Source organism: Bombyx mori, chromosome W, assembly GCF_030269925.1.
Source record: "Bombyx mori chromosome W, ASM3026992v2".
NCBI classification, from domain to species: domain Eukaryota; kingdom Metazoa; phylum Arthropoda; class Insecta; order Lepidoptera; family Bombycidae; genus Bombyx; species Bombyx mori.
In genome coordinates, this window is record NC_085135.1 from 4,833,522 (window position 1) to 4,850,946 (window position 17,425).

The 17,425-nt window shown below is 40.7% G+C and overlaps 2 protein-coding genes across 2 annotated transcripts; both read right to left on the reverse strand.

Annotated features, from left to right (window-relative positions):
• Window positions 1-13,946: 13,946 nt before the first annotated feature.
• LOC134201699 (craniofacial development protein 2-like) lies at window positions 13,947-16,177 on the reverse strand. Its single transcript, XM_062676942.1, has 3 exons — window positions 16,000-16,177; window positions 15,754-15,927; window positions 13,947-13,996 (listed from the first exon to the last, which is right to left on the reverse strand). Exons 1-3 carry the CDS (start codon window positions 16,175-16,177, stop codon window positions 13,947-13,949), a joined length of 402 nt encoding a protein of 133 aa, XP_062532926.1.
• A 236-nt stretch (window positions 16,178-16,413) lies between these two features.
• LOC134201700 (uncharacterized) lies at window positions 16,414-17,211 on the reverse strand. Its single transcript, XM_062676944.1, has one exon. The coding sequence runs from the start codon at window positions 17,209-17,211 to the stop codon at window positions 16,414-16,416; it is 798 nt and encodes a 265-aa protein (XP_062532928.1).
• Window positions 17,212-17,425: the final 214 nt, after the last annotated feature.

Genomic DNA, 17,425 nt, shown 5'->3' on the forward strand with positions numbered 1-17,425 from the left:
AACAAGTGTGTTTTATTGTCGCTAAAAGTTGTAAAACACTAAACAGCGAGAATAGGTAAGATTAAGACACAATTACAGCATTAAACAATCACTAATTTATCCTTTTTATAATTTTAATCTAATTAATATTAGCAGGGGCGAAAAATTTGCGTGTGTATTGCTCGCCTACCCACACTAAATAATATTAGTATAGATATTAATTATTACAAATAATAAAAACGCTGACTTAAATGGCTGTTTTTATTTGAACCAGTTCTAAATTATAAACTAAAATTCTATGAAAAATTACCCATATTTATCTATAATACAAAATGATATTAATTTATTTTTCGTAGTTTCCTTCCTTTCCTTGCGTCGATAATCCTCAGTGCTGAGGGTTGTGGCCTCCTCTAATAACTTTCTCCTGCATCTTCTTGCGCCATTCCTGCCTGTCCTCGGCTGTGTGGATAGCAACGTGGACTGAGATATTGAGAGTGGAGCGTATTTGGTCCGACCAGCACATTGGATTTCTGCCTCTGTGCCTTCTCCCGCATACCTTGCCTGTTACCAGCAGCTTTTCCAGATTGGCACCTCTCTTTCTGGCGATATGTCCAAAGATCTCGAAACTTCTCCGCGCGCATGTAGTGCTGAGGCGCATTGGAATCTTGAGCTCGGTAAGAATGGATTCGTTGGTTCTGTGTTCTATCCAACGAATCCCGAGCATGTCCTCCAGCACCACATCTCAAACGCGTCGATGCGTTGGCGATCGGCTTTCTTGAGGGTCCCAGTCTCTGCGCCGTAGAGAAAAATGGAAAAGACGAGGGAGGTGACGAGCTGCTTTTTGGTATTCCTCGAGATGTTTCTGTCCGCCCAAACACGGTCCATTTGGGACATAGCTCTCTTTGCTATACTGATTCGCCTTCTGAGGTCCTTTTCGGAGGATCCATTACTAGCTATGACGGAGCCCAGATAAATGAAATCCTCTACGACTTCCAGGCTTAGCTTATTCGTAGTTTAATAAGTTTGTAGGAATATATGACAAAGGGAAGATCTTCCACCGAGCGGGTGATATTTGCTCGGTAGACCGACGGTCCGAATGTTGTTGTTCGGAACTTGTATATATGCGCTTTATCTTGAAAATGCCGTAAGCGAGATTCAGGCATCTGTCAATTATCTTGCGTTGTGTGATGGCTACCGCCACACTACTCCCCTCCGAGACTGGAGGTCGTGTCATTTAGTAAGCGTTGTCCGTGCTGAGATTAGCTTGCAAGGGCCAGTGCTGCTCGAAGTCTGCGGTGAGTCGAGACTGAGTTTGAATGCTGCGTGAGTGTCGCCAGTGCTGCTCGAAGTTTGCGGTGAGTCGAAACTGAGCTGAATGCTGCGTGATTGTCGCCAGTGCTGCTCGAAGTCTGCAGTGAGTCGAGACTGAGCTTGAATGTTGCGTGCGCGTCGTGCGTAGTCCATGTGATGCAGACCTGCCACGACGGAGATGTATGACCCCAAGCGTTGATGATCCGCTCGTGGGCTGCGATGAACTGTAGCGGCTTGATGAGGCAGTGAAGCTGCGTGCCGTAGGATCAGGGAGCGCGGTGAGTCGGCTGCGATGGTCCTGTTGAGGCTGCGATGCTGGCTTGCTGTGGGACGACTGTCAATGACGTGCTTTTATCTGCGAGAATGCGGGGATTGTGGTAGCCGAAATTCTTGATGCGCTGATGATGAATCAGAAGGTTGCGTGTTCATATCACGTTGGGGTCACCAGTTTGTAGGCATATACGACAAAAGGAAGATCTTCCACCAAGCTGGTGATATTTGTTCGGTAGACCGACGGTCCGAATGTTGTTGTTCGGAACTTGTATATATGCGCTTTATCTTGAAAATGTCGTAAGCGAGATTCAGGCATCTGTCAATTATCTTGCGTTGTGTGATGGCTACCGCCACAAGTTATTATTGTTAGTAGTATTATTTACTAGTCGAAATATAAATTTTTAATTATCTTATGATGGGAATCGTATATTAATGAGAAAGATATTCAACAAAAATAGTTTCGTTCTAATAAATTAGCATAGTAATAGTACAGTGAACTAGCAATTTATTTTGGTGATTCTGAATTTAAACAAACATATTGATGAGAAAAATTCATTTTTACTTTGCAAATTTGTAAATACACGCTCTGTAGCAATGTACGGACATAATAATATAATGATATGAAGAAACAATAACAGCATCTACAAATACATACTTATGTACTACGTGGTACTACATTTACTGAAATTAGTACAACATTTTTTAATTAAATTAATGAAATTGTGGTTTTAAAGTGTTAGGGGTGTATAAAAAATGGGGGACGCTGAAAAATAATTGATTTTCAAAGGGGGCGGTAAAAGAAATAAGTTTGATAATCACTGCTCTAATATATTTGTACACACAGCTGTTAGAAAAGAAACGTCAATAAGGATAGAAACGTCAATAAGGATCTAAATTAATACTACAACGTAAAATAACTCACACCAAGACCAAAAAAAAAACGATTTAAAAAATTTAAGCGTTACGACATTTTGAAAACTTTTTTTTTTTTTGAGATTGTTTTACGGCCCTGGAATTTTGAAAACTTCAAAGCAGTGTTTCCACTTACGTTTTTTTACCACATTTTACCCTAGTTTCTTTTGAATTTATCCCTAAAATTTCCTAAACAACTTTCATAAATCCTTTATATAGAAAGCATAAATAAAATACAGAAAATAAACCACAGCATATTATTTAATGTAGGTATATATAATATAAACGCCCCCAGAAGATCATAGATCTATAGGATTAGAATTTTCAAGGAAGTCGACGCATTGCTTTTATATTCTTTTGCTGCACGTAACCTAACACTGTTCGGTTCTAAAATTGAGCAATTGTTTGCTGGCAAAGTTGGGAACTTTCTATGAAGCAAGCCGTTCAGAGTTTCATTAGAAAGCCTGTTTCTTTTGTCAGTTTTTACATTTGAGAACACTGAATAATCTTTCAACCTCAGTCTTTGAAGAAGGAACTGCTAGCAAAAGTGAAATGACAATTACAAGGTTTTCGTAAATGAAATTACCATGATAATCTTTCATGGTACATGAAGTACCTGTATATTACAATGCAAGTAAGTTCTGGTGACATCAACGAAAATAGGTACAATGTAATGAAGGAAAATAGGTAAAAAATTTGGCGGATTATACTTATTGGGATTCTGGGGAATCCCTAAGAAAAAAGCAGTGGCTTAATCTATGATTTACTTTACTAGAGGGTTACTGTTGAATCAAACCTTCTTTATAGTTTTTATACACAACTCTGTTTTATTCTTTTACTTGTCAACTCGACTTAATGTCATTCTCTCCATAAAATAAAATGTTCATTGTTTTACTTTAATTATCGTTTATTTTAAAATTCACAACAGTTACTAGTATAGGCTTTGCTTTTTACCCCGAAATATCCTAAATCCTGGTATTTTTTAAATTGTCTTTATCATCCAAAATATCAGCTATTTTTCCCTATAAAAGGGAGAATTCCCTAAAAGTGGAAGCACTGCTTCAAAGTACGCTAACATTTTTTTTTATTGAGTCAGAACTCGTATCTGCCATCTAGTGAGTTTATTAGTTCATTAAGGCCAAAACGTTTCAAAAATGACCTCGCCGGTTCCTAAAGATGACGCTAGTTGAATGTTCTTTTCCTTTGTATGGGAGTTGCACCCCCCTGGCTCGGTGGAAGTTCTTCCCTTCGTCGTATATTCATACATAGGAACCAGAAGTACCGTAGAATTAAATAAAATTTCGCAACCTCAAAAAACCGTTCTGCTTACAGTAAACACAGTCGGTAGTCTGGCACTCCGTTTACAACGGGATTTTTGAACGGAACTTGGCGCCAGATTCTACCGAATCTGTGGATCAAATTAATGTTTGTGGTGATAAAATTAATAATTTCAAGTAGATTAATTGTTGTAATTGATATGACTAGTTAATATCAGTAAAATAAAGTTGTGAGTGATTGATATAATGTACAATTTAGGAACCAGAAGTACCGTAGAATTAAATAAAATTTCGCATCCTCAAAAAACCGTTCTGCTTATAGTAAACACAGTCGGTAGTCTGGCGATCCGTTTACAACGAGATTTTTGAACGGAACTTGGCGCCAGATTCTACCGAATCTGTGGATCAAATTAATCATCTTCATTTCATTTCATTCCATAATATCATTTTTCATAAAAATATGAATATAAATTAAAATAAGACATGACTTAAAGGTCTCAGTTACCAGGTCATGAAATCCATTAAAAATGTAGGAATAATTCCAGCGCACCTGGCGGCCGTAGATTACCATGTATTCTGGAATTATTTATAGTCTGTGGCATGTCACTTTTTACATCGAAAAAAAGTCAGGATCGAAATTTTTGAGCGAGCTATAGTTTGTGGTGATAAAATTAATAATTTCAAGTAGATTAATTGTTGTAATTGATATGACTAGTTAATATCAGTCGGTGCTCGGCCCCCTTTTGTGGAATATCGGGTATGACTGGGTACTGAGGGGTGCCCTCCTCCCGGGCCTAAGCGTAATCTGTTACGCAGACGGCACGCTGGTCGTGGCCCGGGGGGGGAGTTTTGCTGAGTCTGCTCGTCTTGCCACCGCTGGGGTGGCGCATGTCGTCGGCAAAATCAGGAGATTGGGCCTCGACGTGGCGCTCAGTAAATCCGAGGCCATGTGGTTCCACAGGCCCCGGAGAGTGCCACCTGTCGATGCCCATATCATCGTTGGAGGCGTCCGTATCGAGGTCGGGGTGCAGTTGAAGTACCTCGGCCTCATTCTGGACAGTCGTTGGACCTTCCGTGCTCACTTTCTGAACCTGGTCCCTCATTTGTTGGGGGTGGCCGGCGCGTTAAGCCGGCTTCTGCCCAACGTGGGGGGGCCTGACCAGGTGACGCGCCGTCTCTATACGGGGGTGGTGCGATCAATGGCCCTATACGGGGCGCCCGTGTGGGGCCAGTCCCTGGCCGTGGGGGTAGCGAAGCTGCTGCAACGGCCGCAACGCACCATCGCGGTCAGGGTCATCCGTGGCTATCGCACCATCTCCTTCGAGGCGGCGTGTATACTGTGCACCTGCGTGAGCCGGAAAGTGAGGCGTCCTCTGTCACGATTCACCCAGTTCACAAGAACCGGGCGAATCGCCTCGACGGTCCTACGACTAGCCGAAGGATCGGCCAGCCGTCTGGACCATGACTCCAGCACGGACCGCCGAGATTGGGCCCTCCGCGCTCTGACCACACTGAGGCTGGGACGTGCCACGCCCTCCATCCCCAGTGAAGGGCTGAAGTCCGGCGATTTCCTCCTGACAAAAAAAAAAAAAAAAAAAGTTAATATCAGTAAAATAAAGTTGTGAGTGATTAATATAATATGCAATTTAGGAACCAGAAGTACCGTAGAATTAAATAAAATTTCGCATCCTCAAAAAACCGTTCTGCTTACAGTAAACACAGTCGGTAGTCTGGCGATCCGCTTACAACGAGATTTTTGAACGGAACTTGGCGCCAGATTCTACCGAATCTGTGGATCAAATTAATCATCTTCATTTCATTTCATTCCATAATATCATTTTTCATAAAAATATGAATATAAATTAAAATAAGACATGACTTAAAGGTCTCAGTTACCAGCTCATAAAATCCATTACAAATGTAGGAATAATTCCAGCGCACCCTGGCGGCCGTAGATTACCATGTATTCTCGAATATTTATAGTCTGTGGCATGTCACTTTTTACGTCGAAAAAAAGTCAGGATCGAAATTTTTGAGCGAGCTATAGTTTGTGGTGATAAAATTAATAATTTCAAATAGATTAATTGTTGTAATTGATATAACTAGTTAATATCAGTAAAATAAAGTTGTGAGCGATTGATATAATGTACAATTTAGGAACCAGAAGTACCGTAAAATTAAATAAAATTTCGCAACCTCAAAAAACCGTTCTGCTTACAGTAAACACAGTGGGTAGTCTGGCGCTCCGTTTACAACGGGATTTTTTAACGGAACTTGGCGCCAGATTCTACCGAATCTGTGGATACTCCAACATCAGAAGTGGGATCACCACGTGACGAAAAACGGCCTAATGACGTAATCCAAACTATGGAAAACAGAATGAGATTGCCGTGTCGGCGTATGAATTTCCATTCGAAGAGATCAATGAGATACAATTTTGGGAATGAGGCTTCTCTTTGTGTGCCTAACTTTGAACACTAGCGTGCAGGCTTGGTTGTTGCAATGTATGGTGTCGATACCCAAGTTAAGTATATCCCAATTTATCTCAATTTAGGTAATATGCAATGCTCGTTTAGACCTGAAATTTGAACACCAGCGTGTAGGCTTGGTTGTTGCAATATTAGTAATGGCGTGTAGGCCTAAGTTTGAACACCAGCGTCGAGGCTTGGTTGTTCTGGTATTCTAGGGTATTGAGACCTGAAATTTGAGTGCCAGCGTCGAGGCTTGGTAGCTCTTCAGACATCTTAGGGCCTTGGAGCCTGGAATCTAACTGCCAGCGTCGAGGCTTGGTAGCTCTAGATTATTAAGGCTTCCAGGCCTGAAATCTGAACACAAGCGTCGAGGCTTGGTACTTTTGGTATTCTAGGGTTTTGAGATCTGAAATTTGAGTGCCAGCGTCGAGGCTTGGTATCTCAAATAAAGGAGTCGAGACCAGGACACTAAAAGTCGAACTCGATAGTAATTTAGTGTAATAGTGAAGTGAGATGATTTATGTGAAGTATATCATTTTGACGCAGGGACGCGTCATGAGCAGGATGGCCGTGTCGGCGCGTGTTTTTTTATAAACCATTAGTTCATGATTAATAAAGATGGGACGACAAACAACAGGTGCAAGCATTCATCGAAAACAACACGAGCAAGATAAGAGTCGTAAACAACATCGTCCCACCACGATACCTTGTTATAAAAACGCTCCGTTGTTGTCTCTCGAGCTCAGAAGCGAGCGAGTCGCCGTATCAGACGGAACGCTCCTGCGTAATATACGCTCTGAGTTTCATTTCACATTTCTAGTTTTATTGACTTACGAAGACCGCCCGCTTACCATGTCGCTACCCGAAAGTGGAAATACTCCAACATATATATATATGTCGTGGATAACGACTTGTAGTTGTCGTGGATAACGACTTTTAGTAATATTAAGACGGTGGTTTTGATTATTATTTTAAATGATGAAATGTTGTTTTGATAAATATCACAAAATGAAGGGTAGACTCCGTAACGCCACAGTATAAAATGGCGGTACGTGGACAGAGTCGTGGCATTCGTGTCAGACAGTGATTCCGTCCGTCTCAGCAGTGAGTCTCTGACAGTCAGTCAGTCAGTCAGTCAGTCGGTCTGTCGGTATGTGCAACGAAGCTGTCGGTTTACCCTGTCATTGTGAAAGTTGTGTGTGTTGAGTTTCAATAATTATTATTGAAAAGTTTTATTGACTAAACTGAGTTCAATCGAATACGAGTGATGACGGAAACTACCGCTCAGCCATCCCTGACGTGTGCCAACATCAGAAATGAGATCAGGACTCTACTCTCACTGGCGTGACGTGTTTGAACATGTTCGAAGTACAGCAAAAAAACATGATGCAGATCAGAATACTAGTAGTGGTACGCCACAAGAGCGTGAATGCAGCATACGTAAGTCGTGTAATAACGTCTCTGTTACCTCGATGGAAGATCTGAGCCACGAAGAAATCGTCACATCTTACGTTCTGGCTCATGTTGCCCAGTTTGACTGTCGACTTCATCACATGGCATTTACTAGCGGAAATACAACATGTAACAAGCTATTGCAAGAAATTAAGGCAAGTGCAAATCTCAAGTGAAACTTCGATCGCAATAATGGATCTGTCATGACGAGTGGGTAGTTCCGACAAGAATTATTTTAAGCGGCTGACTTCTGCTAGAGTTACATGGCACTAGTGCAGTAAACCAGGACATGAGACTGTGAATTGTCGCTGAAATTTTAGAATCTACTAGATTCAATACCAATAACACTACACGTTCGATGACTTCGGGCTCCAGCAAGCAAGCAAACAAGAAAGCAAGCAAGTTTCCGTGGGGAAGAAAAATTGGCACATCTGAAGTCGTCGTAACCTGTAAGATAAGACGTCCGGTGCGTTCGTGTCTGGCGATGCGGCGGTGTTCGGGTTCCGCTGGCGGATGCAGGTTTTTCCGGTGAAGTGCGTGCTTGTGCGTGCTTGACAAGTGTTCGCGGTTGGCTTCCTCAGTGTGGGAGTAACATCGTGTAGGAGAGGTGGAACCCGTAAAATTGTAGTTTGCGTGGTGGCTGGTAAGATTTGTTGCGGTAAGAAGTTTGCATGGTGGTAAAATGTCTTGTGAGTCTGCACAGGTAGCCGGAGGTGAGACTTCCGCGGTCGCGGCCCACCCAGTCCGCGAGAACCGGGCAGATCGCCTCGACGGTACGGAGGCCGGCCGACGGGTCCGCCAAACGACGAGACCACGCCTCCAGCACGGACTGCCGAGATTGGTGCCCCCGCGCTCCGGCTGCACTTGCGCTAGGGCGCGCCACCTCGTAGGAGACTGTGAGGTATCCTTGAATGACTCTGACTGCGATCGTGCGCTGCCGGCGTCACAGCGCGGCGACGTTCTCGTGGGTAAGGACGTGGCCCCAGACGGGTGCTCCGTATAGTGCCATCAATCGCACGGGTACCATCACCCTGCCTATTTCTGCCGTGAAGCAGTGGTGTATTCCGGTTTGAAGGGTGGGGCAGCGGTTGTAACTATACTGAGACCTTAGAACTTCTATCTCAAGGTGTGTGGTGCGTTTACGCTGTGGATGTCTATGGGTTCCAGTAACCACTTAACACAAGGTGGGCTGTGAGCTCGTCCACACATTAAATCGAAGAGCGTAATCAAACGAAATTAGATACGAAGTTTAAAGGGCCGTTTAAAGTAGTTGAAGTATTGGATGGTGACCGTTACACATTGAAAGCTTTAAATTCAAAACGTACTTACAAATACCCACATGATAGGCTAAGAAAAATGCCAGCATGACACATACCAGTCGAGGTTGATGTAAATGATGATGAAAGCTTAAATTGTGGTGAAAACTCGAGTAAGGATAGTCTATCGGCCGTATTGTGTACGACCGTACCAGTAGCTATTACGTAGTCGTAGCCCGGTAGAAATCGGTGTCTCTTGAGGCAACTTAAGTAGTCCGTGGGTGCGCGGTGCGCGTTTGGCTCTGGCGGAGGTCGGGGTCTGTAAAGACCATCGTGTGTAGTCAGCGGGTGATGCACACGGGCGATCCACGCTGTGGATGCGCATCATGAGGGCAATTGCGATTGCTGGTCGGCTGGAGAGCCGTGGCGTTGCCTGATTTGTACAGAGTAAATTTGAAGTTTGATGAACGACGTGCTCTGGCTGCTGAATAGTGAACTTTGTATACCCTATTGTTTGATTTGGTTAAAATGGTATTAAAACAGTTTAAAGCTTTGATGACTTTAAATTTTCCGATAAGTCGTAAAGTGTAGTCAGGAGTGATCGAGCGGAACAAGTGTTCTCGTGGATGTTTTTGATTGTAGGTTAACCATCACACGAGGACGTGTACAATCAGGAAGGCCGTGTCGCAATCGACACGTGACGGCGCTCGATGGGTCAACTATTCACCGGCCGAGCGGAGCGACGTGCCGGTAGCTGCGTAATATCGAGTATTTTTGGTAAATGAGAACAATCTGGTGAGTCGTATTATTTTTATTTGGAATCTGGTGCCGAATGTTCTCTTTTTTTTTTTTTTTTTTATTGCTTAGCTGTGTGGACGAGCTCACAGCCCACCTGATGTTAAGTGGTTACTGGAGCCCATAGACATCTACAACGTAAATGCGCCACACACCTTGAGATATAGTTCTAAGGTCTCAGTATAGTCACAACGGCTGCCCCACCCTTCAAACCGAAACGCATTACTGCTTCACGGCAGAAATAGGCAGGGTGGTGGTACCTACCCGTGCGGACTCACAAGAGGTCCTACCACCAGTAATTACGCAAATTATAATTTTGCGGGTTTCATTGTTATTACACGATGTTATTCCTTCACCGTGGAAGTCAATCGTGAACATTTGTTGAGTACGTATTTCATTAGAAAAATTGGTACCCGCCTGCGGGATTCGAACACCGGTGCAACGCTTCAACACGAATGCACCGGACGTCTTATCCGTTAGGCCACGACGACCAATCTTGTCGAGAAATCTATTAGTAGTAGCTTCATAATTCAGGAATTTTATGCGAAGGTTCTCATAAAGAGTCTGTTGTTTTAACCAAAACTGTACGGAACAAATCCTTTGCGATGGTTTATTGCTTACTCATTTTTATGTCATGTACTACCCGATAGTTGTTTTAATCGGTTCGGTGAGATTGAGCTTTCAACGAAATAAGCACTTAAATCTAGTGTGTCCTTATTCGAAGCCCACACTTGCGTTATTGATGACCAAGTTCGCGATGAGCTCATGGAATTGTTCTTGACAAGAAGTGCTAGAAACCGTACATCTTTTTTAAATTATTCTATCCAAAGAATAACAGAGGCGAGCCCCTTCGAATTCTTAATAGTTCGCGTGCCATATCTCTAAAGGTTTTTACATAAAATGATACTGAAAGTAAGAGATTAACCTTAACCTTAACCTAACCGAGACCAAAGAGAGAATACACTTTATTGCACACCAACACAATTTACATTCAAAAAAAAACAGTCAAAAAGCACATATGTACAATAGGCGGTCTTATCGCTAAAAGCGATCTCTTCCAGACAACCGTTTAATTTACAGAAATTCTGGAAAATATAAAAATATAGCAGGTATGTTGCGGTGTACCATAGACAATACATAAGATGACAATACATACAAAGAGCATGATTACATAGTTGCCATTAAGTAGTGCTACTGACGAGACTGTGATGAGTGAGGTGAAAGTAGAGCACGCGTCACGTAAAAAGAACGCTGGAAGAAAGTGGAGGGGGTGTGTTTGCGCACGGATACGCTCGCGCACGAAAATACTAGGTACTTTTGTTTTATTTTTGAAGTAATCTTTCGCTCGCGACTTCGTATATTGGTTATAGGTATGTACAGTTTAGTAGTTCTGTACTCTTGTATCTGTATGTAGTTACGTGTTACAGGAGAGCGTAGAAAGATATCATAAGTTTGAAGTTAAAGTAGTTTATGAAAGTTAAAGTTTAGGTAAAGTTATAAGAATGATAATTTCTCTTGATGTGAATTGTACGATAGTTAGTGATGCACTCTCTTGACTGTAATTAAATTTCATATTACATTATTTGTTGTCACGCGGCAAAAAGCGGATCGCGTCGCGAGTAAGCATGACGTTCTGGTACTGTTGGTGGTCGGCAATCCTTAACTAGGAGTGGGTGATATAAATCGTATATAGATTCAATATCTATATATCGCAGCAATATCGTTGAATCCGATATCGCCCCGCACGAAATCTATATATCGATATTAGCCGATACACGATATTGCTCGATGTGATGCGCATCGCCATATCGTACCGATTCGTGAATCGAAATCTATATTTCGATATCAGCCGATACACGATATTGCTCGATGTGATGCTCATCGGCATATCGTACCGATTCGTTAATATCAGCAATATTCGTTTGGTTCGTATCGAATCGGCCAGAGTGAGTGAGCGCACTGTTATATCCCTAACCTGTATAGACTAATGCTTACCAAACACCTTACTCATCATAAGCTCTCTCACAGTGATTTCATGAGAACATACCAGGCTCAGTTCGGGTCAGATATTCATTGAAGTGAGACGTTTACCAATTTTCCTCACTATTTCTAAATTCTTTTATTATAATTAATTATTCATTAAAAATATTGTGTAGTGTGGAATAAATCCTTTTTTAAAAAGAGTTCGGCCTTCTCACTACTAACATTTGGTGGCAGCTTAAGGGATTTTAAGTAAAGAAAATCCGGGAAACGCCTTCGTGTGTGAACAGTGTACAAAAGTTGTAAATTCAAAAACTAATTTCGGCTGTATTCGCCGTTGTGAGTTCTGCATCTCTCATTTGTGAAAAGTGAAAATAACATGTTCGTGAACATCTTATACATGTAAGTTAATTCATGTGCACATTCCATCGGTGGTGTATATTCAAATAAATCACAAAACCAAAAGTGAAATAAACTTTCAACTAAATAAACTTTAATCCACAAACACCTCACGCTATCGCTACAATTGTCCAGTTCCGAGAACTCTTATCTCGCTCAGCGCATCCGCTCACCTGTATTTGGTATCGAATAAATTCAAGATAAATTATTACGATGACTACAAAGGAAGAGACTAGGCAGAGAGGTCAAAAATCAGAGAGTGAAGAGAAAATCGATTTGAACATTCTATTAAAGTTTATTAAAAACTTCGATGGTAACAGAGAAAATTTAAGTGCATTTCTCACAAATTGTCAAAACGCCTATAATCTAGCTAATCCACAACAAAAACCTATTTTATTTAAGTATATTTTAAGTCAGTTAGAGGGTAAAGCAGAATCAGTATGTGCCATACGCGAATTCGAATCGTGGGAACAATTATCGGAATTTTTACGTGCACAGTTTGGCGATAAAAAACATTACGCTGCATTACTCTCTGACCTACAAAGTTGTAAACAAAATCATAATGAACCGGTCAACCAATACGCCTTACGTGTAGAGGCATGTTTAGCAAGACTTTTAACAGAAATAAATATCTCCTTACCGTCACGTAATAAAGGCGAACTGGCAGGCCGTGTCGCTGCAATGCAAGACCTCGCTTTATATACATTTATCACTGGGTTAGACCCTAAATTGTCTATTGGTGTTCGTTGCCGCGATCCTGACACATTGAACGAAGCAATAAACCTCGCTGTCTCAGAAGAGAAAATTCTACAAACAACTGTTAAAAAGTTTCCCTCGTTTTCATCTGGATTTTCATTCAGAAACCCGCCAATTTTGAGTCGTAATCCTCAACAAACCCAGTTCCAATTTCGGCCTAAAATTAATACCGCACAATCTAATAACTTAACTCCGGGTACTAGTGGAAGACTTTTCTGTCGTTATTGCAAAAAAGATGGCCATATCCTAGAGAATTGTCGTAGAAGAGAATACAATAATAAACGATTCCAAAACCAACCACAGAATTATCAACAATGGCCTCAAACCAATCAAAATCGCGTAAATTTTACCGAAGGTTCATACCTGAGTTTTCAAAGCATGCAAAATCATTGACAAACCTCTTAAAGAAAGATGTCCCATTTATTTGGACTAACACACAACAACTGTCATTCTAATTATTAAAAGAAAAATTAGTAACAGCACCAGTTCTCATATACCCTGACTTCACAAAACCATTTGTTCTAACATGTGATGCGTCGAACTACGCTATCTCAGCTATTCTCTCGCAAGGCGCAGTTGGTAAGGATCAACCTATAGCCTTTGCCTCCAGAACACTCAATAAAGCCGAATGCAATTATAGTGTTACCGAAAAGGAGTGCCTAGCTATTGTTTACGGAACTAAAACATTCCGACCCTACCTTTTTGGACGACAGTTCACCATAATTACCGACCACAAACCTTTAAATTGGCTTTTCAACTGTAAAGATCCCGGATCACGATTGGTCCGTTGGCGCTTGAAGCTGGAAGAATATAATTACGAAATCCAGTACAGAAAAGGCAAAACTAACACCAATGCAGACGCGCTCTCTCGATACCCATTAAATCCATTGCAAAGACAAGTAGACGATAATCATTCAGAAAATGGGCTACCTGACGATCATCCAGAATCGGCTCTTAGAAGCAATACTTCTGATCCCGCAAGAACTGAAGAAGAAGTTCCCCCTCAGTGCTCATCACAACCTGATATTGGAAACTATGACCTACCTGACCTGCAACTACCAGACGACTTTATTTTACCAGAAGACTTAGACCTCCCTGATGATTTTGATATTCCTAATCCACCATCCTCCGAATCCTGTAATGATGACGATACTTACTCCAAATGCTTGAAATCTATAAATAATAAAACAATGGCATTTGACACCAGTATCAGAGAACATAACGAAAACATTCTAAAAACAAATTCGAAGCACATCGTAATACCTACCTCTATGGACCTAGATGAGTCAAATCGGTACATATCTGAAATAATTGGCAACATCCCTGATTCTAAAGAATTCTTAGCATTAGAAAGAACTTTATATTCATTCATAACAATTGATAAGAACGATGTTAAATATTACTTCCTATTTATCAAAGTTTATCATTATGACAATACAACTTATGACGACGTTTTCAAAAGCCTTAAAAACCTAAAGTCACAATTCTTAATATCAAAAATAAACGAATTCAGTATTACTGATTTTAGTAATCCTTTCGACTGTCACGCCTTCTTTAAAATATATAATATCATATCATATCTGTTTCATAATACAAATATTAGTGTACACATTTACAAGAACACCATAATGTACCCCTCTATGAGCGATATTACCAAAATTCTAAGGGAAAATCATGACATCCCTATTTCTGGCCACTTGGGTTCCAATAGGATGTTAAAGAGAATTCAAGAAAGGTACTATTGGCGGAATATGCGAACTGATGTTGAGAATTATGTCCGTAGCTGCGTATACTGCCAAGCTAATAAAGCACTGCGTCAGACGAACCGCGCTCCAATGCAAATAACTTCCACGTCTACCCAGCCGTTTGAGCGTGTCGCTTTAGACATAGTAGGCCCACTTCCTGAAGCTGGTAATATTAAATTGAAGTTCATCCTAACACTACAGGATGACCTCACAAAATACTCAGCTGCTTATCCAATATCTCAGGCCACAGCAGAAGAAACATCTGAATGTCTAATCCATTTCATCAGTCAGTTTGGTATTCCTAAAACTATTTTAACCGACCAGGGTACCAATTTTACAGCTGAACTGTTTAAACAAACTTGCAGCTTCCTAAAGATTAAACAGCTGTGGTCAACCCCTTACCATCCACAAACTCAAGGAGCACTAGAAAGGAGTCACTCGACTCTAAAAGAGTACTTAAAGTCATTTGTCGATGAAAATCAGGGCAATTGACCTCGCTATGTGTACACGGCTATGCTTACTTATAATACTACCGTTATATAATCTATTTCATTTTTGTATCTGCCATCTGGTGAAATCCAGGTCCATTTATTTTTTTTTTTTTTTTTATTGCCTAGATGGGTGGACGAGCTCACAGCCCACCTGATGTTAAGTGGTTACTGGAGCCCATAGACATCTACAACGTAGACGCGCCACCCACCTTGAGATACAAGTTCTAAAGTCTCAGTATAGTTACAACGGCTACCCCACCCTTCAAACCGAAACGCATTACTGCTTCACGGCAGAAATAAGCAGGGCGGTGGTACCTATCCGCGCGGACTCACAAGAGGTCCTACCACCAGTAATTACGCAAATTATAATTTTGCGGGTTTGATTTTTATTACACGATGTTATTCCTTCACCGTGGAAGTCAATCGTGAACATTTGTTGAGTACATATTTCATTAGAAAAATTGGTACCCGCCTGCGGGATTCGAACACCGGTGCATCGCTTCAACACGAATGCACCGGACGTCTTATCCTTTAGGCCACGACGACTTCAAATTTCTTCTTATTCTTCGTATTTTTTTTGAATACACTGTTCAAAAGAGTTAAGTTGTGTTCTAGCAAGAATTCTACAAGCCTTTGACCGTTGGGGCTTCTTTTACCAAGCCCATGTTTGCCCAATACATACTCCTCCTCATATTGTTTTTCCCCGATCTGAGCATTAAAATCCCCCATCAGTATAATATGGTTGTTAGTGTAGTTTCTGATAGCTTTTGCCAGATCGGCGTAGAATGACTCTATCTCCGATTCTGCAGCTTGCTCGGTTGGTGCGTATGCTTGAATGATAGTTCAAGTCTTTGTATAGTTGGATAAGTTGATATTGAGCACTGCTATCCTGTCGGAAATACCAAATATGCTTTGTATTTGTTTCTTCAAAGACATTTTTATGAGGAATCCCACTCCTCTTTTGCCTCCTTTTTCACCTTTGTTGAACAATATGTAGTCTTGATATTCATGTATGTTTTCACCTTCTCTTCTCATTTCGCTAATTCCGAGTATGTCCCACTTTATGTCTTGAATGGCCATATTCAGTTCTGCAAGGGTATCCTGGGTTCTTAAAGTTCTTGTGTTTAATGTTGCAATATTGATTCTATTTAATTTTCTACTGTATTTGACTGGAGGGTTATGGTCTGTACTTCCCTCGGCGACCAACCGTGGTGGGAAGGTTTTTTGTGAATGTTGTTTTGGATTATGTTTTTTCTGAGTTTGTTCTGTTATTCCGGTTCTATTAGTAATTTTTATAGGTTGCATATTTGTATTTATTAGTTTTTTGAATTTCCTGAAGTTGAAGTGGAAGTAGTTCTATCTCTTCCCATGTATTGTAAAATGTTTGGTTTCAATATTTCTTTTTGTCCAATAGTTTTAGCTTTATTTGTTTTGTTTCCGGTTTCATTATGAGTATTCGGTTTTTTCATTGTTTGAAATTCGGGGGATATAGTCTTGTCTCTCTTCCTTTTTTCGCGCTGGTTGTCCTTCTGCTTTTTAATTACGAGTTGGTCTCCTCTCATGAAAGCTATGTTCCCCTTTTTCCATTCTTCCTCCACTTTTGGCTGCAGTTTTTTCCGGGCTTCAAGGACATCCTTGGGGAAGTCCTCTTTGACATAAATGCCTGTTGGTAAGTTTGATTTAGATTTTAATATGAGATGTTTCTTCCACATAGTAGAGAAAGTAACCACTACAGGGCGATTTTCGCTGGTTTGCGCTCCAATTCTATAGATGTTGTTTATTTCATGGCTGTCTATATGCACTTTCGCTTCTTCTATAATTCCTTTTATGTAGTCAACTAGTTCTGTCTCTCTTTTCCCATTTTCATCAACACCAAAGAAAATCAAGTTGCTTTTTCGCTTTTCTTTTTCCAAGGTATTGATTTTGCGTTTTAGTCTTGATACTTCAGATTTTAATTCTTGGTTTTCTTCCATTAATATTTTCATCTTTTCATCAATTGCTTCCATAACGTTCTTAGTAACTGCTGTTGTTAATGTTTGGGTTTGTTGATTAAGCTTTTCATCTAACTTTGCATCGAATTTTGAGAATAATAATTCCATTTGTTCATTCGTCATCTTTTTTTTTTTTTTTTTTTTTTTTTTTTTTTTTTTTTTTTTTTTTTTTTTTTTTTTTTTTTTTTTTCTTTCTCAAGACTATATTTTCCTATGATAATTTGAAACTCGTAGTGGTAACACTATTTGTCACTATAGCGATTGAATAGTTATTTTTGTTTACAATACTGGTATATCTGTCTTCCTCTTAGGTTGGTATGTTAGATAAATGGCAGAT